At 38.6% G+C, this 10095-nt stretch overlaps 1 protein-coding gene across 1 annotated transcript; it reads left to right on the top strand.

Annotated features, from left to right (window-relative positions):
- The first annotated feature begins 697 nt into the window (after positions 1-697).
- On the top strand, positions 698-1684 carry LOC127136901 (uncharacterized). Its single transcript, XM_051063411.1, has one exon. The coding sequence runs from the start codon at positions 698-700 to the stop codon at positions 1682-1684; it is 987 nt and encodes a 328-aa protein (XP_050919368.1).
- Positions 1685-10095: the final 8411 nt, after the last annotated feature.

Here is a 10095-nt window from a genome sequence, read left to right as displayed (position 1 = left end):
CGAGCGCCGAGCATAAACTGTTAATTTTGAGCAGCGGGAAATTGAGTCACTTAATGATGCTTGGGAGAGATTTAAACTTTTGTTGCAGAGATACCCAAATCATAACATGAATAATATGGAGCATATGCAAAATTCATCAAAGGTCTCAAGAGTCAAATGATCGAACCACAAATAAAAGACCTCATTAGGAAAGTGAAAGGTCGGTCAAGCTAGAAACAGTGGGCTCTCCTAAAGGTATGTTACCTCTTAATACCCATACTACTCTTTTAGCTCAAGTTGAATTGTTGAATAAAAAGCTAGTTGAAAGCAACTTAGGTAGAGCTAACGTGTGAGCCAGGTACAAGAACTTAGGTGTGATTTTTATGGAAGAGAACATACAAATGGAAGTTGTTGGTTAGAAGGTACAAGTGAGGAAGTCCAGTTTACTGGTTTTCAAAAGAACAACCCGTATTCCAACACATACAACCCATGTTAGAAATGTCACCCTAATTTCAGTTGGAGGAATAACCAAAATCCTAATTCCACCAAGGTATGCAACAAAACCAACAAGCTCTGTTTCAAACGAAGCCATCATAGTTGGAAGAAACCTTTCATAATTTCATTAAAGCCGCTCAAAGTAGATTTAATCAGATAAGAAATGAGGAGAAACTAGAATGCATCTATAAAAAATATGGAGATGAAGATTGGTTAATTATCCATGCAAATAGTTGTTATGCCAAGCTCATGTGGAGGATTCCCCGGTAACACCGTAGACAATCCTAAGAATCAAACATGCAAGGTTATTGATACATGTTTAGGGGAAATTATTGAACAGGGTAAAGATGAGGCAACTAAAGAAGGTGTGGTTGAACTAGAAGAAAGTGGAAATCAAGGCGAAAAGGAGGAAAGAAGAGTCACTCTTGATCAACTCATTGATAAAAACTCTCCTTGGAGAAGGACAGAGAAGCAAATCCTGACTGAACTGAATCCTCCTTTACCGGATTATATTAAACCACCATTCCTTATAATTAAGAAGAAACTGGTTCAAGAAGATGAAGCATTGATGTTTACAAAGTTCAAGAAAATGCTAGCTACTCTCCATATAAGTATTTCGTTCCATGAAAGTTTAAAACTCATGCCTAACTTTGTTAAATTTATGAAGGCATTACTAAAGGGGACTAAAGATAAAGCGGTCAAGGAGCATGTGAACATGACCGAAAAGGATAAAGTGGTAATCTCTCAAGCTTTTCCATTAAAATTAAAAGATCCAGGTAAGTTTACTATTTCTTGCAATATCGGTGAGGTGGATATTTCGTATGCTATGTATGATCTTGGATCTAGCATAAATGTCATGCCACAAAAAACTATAAAAGACTTCAAAATGGGTGAGGTCACACCGAGTAACATGACTCTCACTCTAGCTGACTCATATATTACTCAACCAGATGGTATTTTAAGTGACATATTAGTACATGTTGACGTACTAGTATTTCCTGCGAATTTTGTAGTGTTGGATACAAAAGTAGGTTCAGGAGGATTTGTTATTCTCGGACGACCATTCTTGGAGATCGGGAAAGCAAAGATTGATGTAGAAACTGGTGAACTTATCTTGAAGTCCAATGAAAAGAAAGTTGTTTTCAAGGTGTATGACTGGACACTGTGTGTTGAGAATTTGGACACTTGCTATCATCTGGAGGAAAAATGAAGCAAGGTAGATAAAGGACGAAGAAGAATTAAAGTAACTGGCATGAGGGTATTCCTTGCGCCAGATATAACTTAGACATAAGCTATCAAGCTAATGACATAAAACAAGCGCTTGATGGAAGGAAACCCATCAGTGAGAATTTATTTTTACGTTATAGTGAATTTTAAAATTTTAACAATGTTATTTCTTGTGTTATGACATGGAAGGGAAAATATGGAAAGAAGAAAAAAAATAAAGAAGGAAAGAGAAAAAGAAAAGAGAAAGGAAGTTCAGCCCCTTGTATCATCATGCAGCCTATCATGTGCATGATAGGGCTTTATCGCGCATGCACTATAGGCATCACAAGTGCAATAGAGTCGTTGGGGAGATTTATGGTATCGTTAGCAGCGCGTGTGCGATGCATCTATGACATCCGCGATATGACCACTTATGAGAGACATTGGGGGTAACCATTGGCATCACGTGCGATGCAAGTATAATCCGTATGATGTGCAACGGCTAGTTGGCATATAAATATTGATTTTCCAAATCAATTTTTATTCACGACTCTGTTCTACTCCTCTTATTTTTACTCTACACTACGAGCTATTTCTGTGCATTTTTCTTCTTTTTTTTCTATGTGTGTATTGTTTTTCTTTGTGTGTATTGTTTTTGCTGTTCTAGGTGTTTCGCAAGTGTACGAACGCGTCAGAGTAATATAAAAGATTGTCGAATCCACAGAGACCAAGTGTCAATCTATCGTTATCTATTGTTATGGTGTTTATCAAAGGCAATCAAAATAGGTATTTTTGTAGTGTGCAATGAAAAGTAAAGTGTTGAATAAAGATTAATTAATAAAGACAGGGTCGAATGTAATTCACGTAATTAATTGATAATCCAAGTACTTGCTAGTAGAGCTACTTATGGGCAGTGTTTCCTACTTTGAAAAGAACTAATTCAACAGGAACTGTCGCTTTCGCGTATTCAGAACCGAGTTGTACTCCCTAATCAAACCCTCTTATTGTCACTTATAAAAAGCCGCGCATTGCGTTAGAGTAGTAAACCTATTTTTAAGAAATATAGTATCTTGACTAAGTTGAAAAGTATTATAACCTGGATTTCTTAACCAAAAGAGGTTCTTACGAACCAGACTCTAAACTTATAAACGCGTCCGAAAATAGTTTTAAAATCTCTTTTCTTCTTAATGTTAAAATCTCCTAATGAACTAAACAAAGCGCTTTCGCTGTTTTTGAAATAGTTAAAAACAATTAAGTTTAAAAAGACGTTGGACGACTTTCGATCTTACGCAACGGAATTTAAGTGTGGGAAAACTTAATTTGAAAGTTAAAATAGGCCTTAAGTGTTTCTACGAACAATTGTACGGATTATCGGTTCAATTATGATCCTTACATTCTAACCTTATAAATTTAGCTTGACATGGTAAAGTAAAAGTGCATTAAAATAAATAAAAGTAGTGCGAGTGCGGAAAGTAAATAAGAGTAGTGCGAGTGCGGAAAGTAAATAATTTAAAGCGAGTGCGAGGAAATAAATAATTTAAAGCGAGTGCGAGAAATAAATAAAGTAAAAGTGAGTGCGGAAAATAAATAAAATAAAAGCGAGTGCGGGAAATAAATAAAATAAAAGCGAGTGCGGGAAATAAATAAAATAAAAGCGAGTGCGGGAAATAAATAAATTAAAGGCGAGTGCGGGAAATAAATAAAGTAAAGGCGAGTAATAAAAACCTGCTCCAATCGGAGGGCTGAGTAAATTGCAATGCAGAAAAGAAAATGGCGGCAGGATTAACTTCCTTCCAAAGTGCTCCAAACTCGATTACAGACTCTATCACAGACTTGATTACACGATTGTGGTAACACTCCAATGCGAAGCGATTACCACTATAAAATACTGAATATATGCCTAAGTGAAACAAAGTTGCTTCTGAGTTTGCCTCTGCTCTAAGTTTGGATGATTGTAAAAGTGAATTCGCATTTCTATTTATAGGCAAGTAAAAAGATGGAAATGACTTGGATGCCCTTCAACTTGAAAATAGGAGGGAACCGTTTTTCCTCTTGTGGCGCCCGCCACAAGGCCATGGCGCCCGCCACAAGCACAATATGGGGCGCCTTAGTGGAAGTAGTGGGAAAACGTGGGAGTTGATGGAAGTTGAATTTGACACGTCATGGCTTGGTCTGTGGCGCCCGCCATTGGGTAGGCCATAAGAGCAAAATGCTGAATTTTAGGGTTTTTGGCTCTTTTTCACTCCTTTTCTCGATCGGGGCTCCGATTAAAGTGAAAACCTGAAAACAAAGGAAAACATACCAATAACACAACAAAATGATAATAAAACAGCTAGAATGCATGTGAAATCGGAGTCAAAAATACGTAAATTTTAGTGTGATCAAACTCTCCCACACTTAAACCTTTGCTTGTCCTCAAGCAAAACATTAAAAAGCTCATAAAAGAAAAACTGGTGTAAACGAGTGCTTCAGGTAAAAATTCTAAGTTCAAGTCGGGATGTAGTGATAGGTACTAACTGAGTGAACTAAGGGTATCATGATGACACTAATCCGCGAATACGGACATAAACTTCATTCCTATATTAACCAACCCATATTATCCCACAATACCTAGGTCTGCCTCTTCATCTCTTTTGTGTCCTTTTCATTCAGGCGCAATCACATTAAGCCCGTTATCCGTACATGCTTCATAGTAGAGTGGCTTGTTAGTGATTATGATAAGAGCTTGGGGTTTCTGGCACATAAACATGTGTAAACCCTTTTATTGGACCCAACTGTAGTTGTGGGGGATCGGATCGTAATCCGCCCTACCGAGTTCAGTGCCAGATACCTCTGAACCAACTAGCAATGGGTACTGCTTTTCTTTTTCTTTTTCTTTTTGTAGCAATTTTTTACAATTCTTTGGTTTAAATGACTTTGTGAGGGTCACCTATACCAGAGTTTCCTTTTTGCTTTCTTTTATTTTTTTATTTTTTTCTGGATCATTCCCTTATTTGCATCGGTCCCCTACGTAGAGGATGCGTAGGCCGGAGCTGACTGCTGAGATAAACTACTAAGGACTTATACGGAAATGATGATTAAGGCCATGGTATATGGGGTTTCGGGAATGATTCCTATATTTACGAAGCTTATGGTGCTAAAACAGATACTGATGTTTCGCAAAGTTCTCCCAAGTCACCGCATCCTTACTCAAAAGATGTCTTTAAAACCTGAAAACTTTCTGAATAACACTATTTTCTTTTTTAAAAAGAAAATTTTGGTGGGGCTAAAGGTATGGGGAGGTAGGATTGTACTAAGGATCTACTATATTTGGTGACTCGTCAGACTCATGCATTATACTAAGAAGCAAAATAGACAACTAAAAGGAAATAACAATAAATAAACTATCTAAAAACAGTAAAGAAAAAGCGATAAAGGAAAAACGAGAAAAGCAAAATAAAGAAAAGACGATAGATTCTCCTCCCACACTTAAATCGAACATTGTCATCAATGTTTCGAAATAAGATAAGGAAGAGTTACCTGACAACCTATTGCTGACCACTAGTGCCCTCGCCATCCTGAGGTGGACGACGTGATCGGGTACGACGACGGTCTCTTTGATCCATCCTCGCCTGCAGGGCATCCTGAGCGGTCCTCACCTCTCGAAGGTGACCTAAAATGGTACCCTGAGTGTTTTCTACGAGAGCAATATGTTGCTGGTGGTAGTGTTGTTGACGGGCATGTGTATCTGTGATCGTTTGCAGGGACTGTAGAACAGTATCGTAGGACCTGTCTGTCCTCCGCTGCGATTCTTGCATGAAGTTCATATTATCCGTCATTTGTTGCTGGAGGGTAGAGAGTAGGTCGTCACGCCTTTTCTCTCTAGCCAAGTGGTCACGCCACATCTCCTCTGTAATATAGAAGCCAGGAGTGGTACCTGCAGAAGAAGAAGATGGTGCGGTGTGTGGTGGTGAAGGATGATGTGGGGACACATGTGGTACGGGAGATCTCTCTCTCCGATCGTATTCATCATCGGTGTCATGTCCCGCCTCATCAGGAATGTTAGGAGGAAGAGGACGCAAAACAGGTGGAGCATCTAAATCGTAGGTCCAATTCCTCTCATCACGTATATCTGTACGTCTAGTTCAAGGTAGAATAATAGATGGGATGGCTACACCATGAACCATAAGTGTATAACCTCCTTCTCTCCTTGAGCGACACAATTTCATGTCTCTTAGAAATTTTAAGTTAATTGTGCGAGGAGGTAAGGGGTCTAGGGTAGCCATCTCATTGTTCAGGTTAAGTGCCCGAGCAATAGACGTAATCAATCCACCAAAAGAAATCGGTCCTGCTTTATTCAAAGTTAAAGTCATATGAGCAAGCATGAACGGGACCGAATTAATACGTCTATTTGTGAGGCTTCCTTGTACAAATAGAAGCTCTCTAGCATTAACCTTATTTGGATTCTCTCGGCCAAAAATAGTGCATGCCAACAGATATCTAAAAACTCTGATGGTCGGATTATGGATAGTTGAGGCAAGAACTCCTTCAAAAGAGTTTATGGAAGTGTTTGATAAACGCTCCCAGAAGGAAAATACCTCAACAGACCATTCGGAATCCAAAGGGGCCTCACAAATAGCACCTTCCCCGTGAGGGATCCCTAACAAGCTGGCTAGTTCGTCGGTACTGAATTGGTATTCAACAGCAAACATTCTAAATTTGACAGTACCAACTGTGCTAGCAGTGTTAGGGTTGACAATATAAATTAAGGAACTTAAAAATTCGATTGTCAACCACTCATAGGTGGGTTCTTTGTTGATAAAGAAATTATGCAAACCTAAGTTGTCTAATAAATGGAAAATGCTATAGTAGATACCTAAAGTGTAGAGACAGTTTTCGTCAACATACCTTGTCGGGAGGATTTCCCGATTTTGCAACCGTTCAATAATTTTTCTTTGTCTCTCCCCCGGTTTCCCTCCTCGAAGAATGAATCCGTTAAACTCCATTTGAATGCTCTTGAAGAAGATGAAGTGGTTGGTGAAAAGGTTGGATTTTTACAAAATCCGACGGATGAAATCGAAAATGGAAAGTGGATTAGTGATTTGTGTGGTATCGTGGTTAGGAAAGTATGAGCTTTTTGTGGGTTCAAGGACTTTTGTTTCAAGGTGAAAAAATGGGTTTGGGAGGTTGTAAGTTGCAAAAATGGTGAAGAAAAGGGGTCTGCCCCGACCATTTACAGACGCTGTGGCGGGCGCCACAGGTCCTATGGCGGGCGCCACAAGGCAAAATCTGGCTGGGCCAGGTTTTGGTCCTTTGGTTTGGGCTTCTCTTGTCTTTGGCTTTGAGGGGTCTGGATAGCATTTGTCTTGTGATTCTCCTAGTTTCTTTGACTTTCATAATTTTATAAAAGTAAAAACGAAAATAAAAAAGTGAAACTGAAACAAAAACAAAAATAGAAATTAAATGTAAATAAATAAATAACTGAAAAATTAAAATACAAATAAAATAAATATAAAACATATATAGATAAAAATAGAAATACTAATGTATAATAGTAGTTTATATAATATTCAAATGCGATAATATAAAATGAGTAATGCAAATACGAGAAATATATAAAAGAGAAATAAAATGAAACGAAATGGTGAGATCAGGTAGTAGGGGTGTCGTCTGCCTGAGTGGATCCACGGAGCACGGCTTGTTGGTGTAAGCCCTAGAGGCCAATACTTTTGGTACTTGTATCGAATTATTTAAAGGCATTTTCTTTATTATGGTTGATTAATAAAGTCCCTAGAATAGATAGTCCGTTTAATGTATTAAGTATGACTTAATCATGAGAACACATTAAACATAAGGGCACTATTCTTAAAGTATCCGTAGTTGAGCTTTAATGTGAAGTGGGATAACATTAAAGCATTAAGACTATTATGTTTGTAGACTGATGATCACATCTCATGGATCATGGATAAAGAGTTATCAAGTCTTAAACATAGGTATGAATATTAGGAGTAATATTTATACCGGATTGACCCGCTATGAGAATACTATATAGAAAGTTATGCAAAGTGTCATAAGTTATTCTCATGGTGATAATAGTGTATACCACTCATCGACCTGAAACCACTATGGATCCTAGATGTAGAGTCGAGTGCTTTGTTGCTGATCTAACGTTGTCCGTAACTGGATAACCATAAAGACAGTTGATGGGTACTCCACGAAGCATGCTGAGGGACATGAGTGTCCTAGATGGAATTTGCCAATCCTGCGTAACAGGATAAATGTCTATGGGCCCAATATTGAACTGGACAAGGGTGACACGGTCTATACCTTGTGTTCAATATAGACATAAGGGCAAAGGGGTAATTATACACATAATTATTATCACAAGAGGTTTTGTCAGATCACATGACATTTTCGTGACTTGGGTAGCAGTGATGTGTTGCTAGATACCGCTCACTGTTTATTATATTAAATGCGTGATTTAATATAATTGCCAACGCCGCGAAAACCTATAGGGTCACACACAAAGGACGGATTGATGAGAGATAGAGTAACTAAGGAACACCGTAAGGTACGGTGCACTTAAGTGGGAGACGAAATATGGTAAGGTACCAAATACTTAAGTGATTTTGGGCATATTATAAGATATGGGCCAAAATACACTTAAGTGGGCTTTTTAGCTTGAAGCCCACACAAGTGGTTCTATAAATAGAACCCCTTGGGTAGAAGCATTGTCACTCCACTCCACAGTAACTCACTGAGACAGAAAACACAACTGAAGAGTTGGAATTTCGTATCTCTCTCTCACTCAAAGCCTTCATTCATAACAGCTAGCATGCGATTGAAGGAATCCGTTCGTGTGGACTGAATAGAGACGTTGTCATTGTTCAACGTTCGTGATCGCCCCGTGGATCTGTATCAAAGGTTTTGATCATTATCAGAGATCTGCACCAAAGGTTTGAATCGCCACAAAAGGTAACGATTCTATCACTGATCATGCCCATTCGTAAGGATCACTTAATGGAGAAATTTTTAAATTCCGCTGCGCCTTGGATGGCAATTCTCCAACAGTGGTATCAGAGCCACTTACGAAACCATGAATCTGATAACTGTTTTTGTTCTGTAATAATATGATTAAAGACAGAATGAATCAAAGGTTAAATTGAGATCGATCAAGTTACATATATGTGATATATGTAACCCTGATGCAAAATACATTATATATGATATAGTGTTCTTGTTTCGTTCATTCAAACCCTCGATGATTGTTTTCCTTTGAGCGATCAATGGTCTCTTGCTTCTTGATCCGACATTAGTATGGTGAAGCAATGACGTGTTGATCAATCATACTGAATTAACAATCGAGATGTGTTTGACGGTCTGAAATTGGTGCATCAGGGTTAGTGACGACACAAGGGTTGTGTTGTCAGAGAGTTATGCCATTGGGGTATGACTGCACAAGAGTTGTGCGTTCTAAACACTTTTCCGAACAGTGTTAACCGGTTAACGCGTATGGTTAACCGGTTAACGCAATGCGAAATAATTTTTTTTTGAGTTTTCAAACAGTGTTAACCGGTTAACGCTTTTGGTTAACCGGTTAACGCAAGACGAAATTCAGTTTTCTGAGTTTTTCAAACAGTGTTAACCGGTTAACGCATATGGTTAACCGGTTAACGCAAGCCAGAAAAGAATTTTCTAAAAGTTTTCAAACAGTGTTAACCGGTTAACGCATATGGTTAACCGGTTAACGCAAGGAAAAATTCACCGGTTCGGCTAGAAAAAGTGCTCTGAAGTATCAAGTGTTGATACGAAAGACGACGTCAATTTTAAATGAATTGTTCATTAAAATTTTCGAGCAGGGGAGCTGCCCCTTAGACCCCGCAAGGGGCGCTGCCCCCTTGACCCCTGTCCGCTGAACGGTCAGTGGAACCACCGTCCGCTGACCGGGCAGCGGAACACCCGTTCCCGCTGTCCGGGCAGCGGACCCCCGGCTAACTCTGCATAGTATGATCGGTCATCGAAATTTAATTTGATTTTAATTAATTAAAGGAATTAATAATAATAATAATAATAAAGTGTTTATTATTGTCTTGTGGTGATCGGTTATGGCCTTAGTTTTCCTTTGTTTTGTTTTGGGTTTTTAAAATACGACCTGCGTGTCGTGCCTCTCTCTTAATCTCCCAAATGTAACTTCTTTTCTCATCTCACTCCCTCGTATGTAAAACGAGTTTCTTTCATGTAATGTAATGATATGAAGAAAGCAAAGAGGTCAGTGCCAAAGGAGGACAACCTTGAAGATCTTGCTTGGAGAAGCTTAGATCGTTGTAGGTTAGCTTAGGTTCTCTCATTGGCTTGGGAGAACAATTGCGCTAGGGGCCATAACTGTTTCATTATGTATGTATGTATGTTGATGCATGTGAATGTATGTTGATGCAT

The sequence above is a fragment of the Lathyrus oleraceus genome, chromosome 4 (genome assembly GCF_024323335.1).
Source record: "Lathyrus oleraceus cultivar Zhongwan6 chromosome 4, CAAS_Psat_ZW6_1.0, whole genome shotgun sequence".
NCBI lineage: Eukaryota > Viridiplantae > Streptophyta > Magnoliopsida > Fabales > Fabaceae > Lathyrus > Lathyrus oleraceus.
Note: the sequence above shows the minus strand (reverse complement) of the source record. Positions and strands in the feature narration are given on the sequence as shown.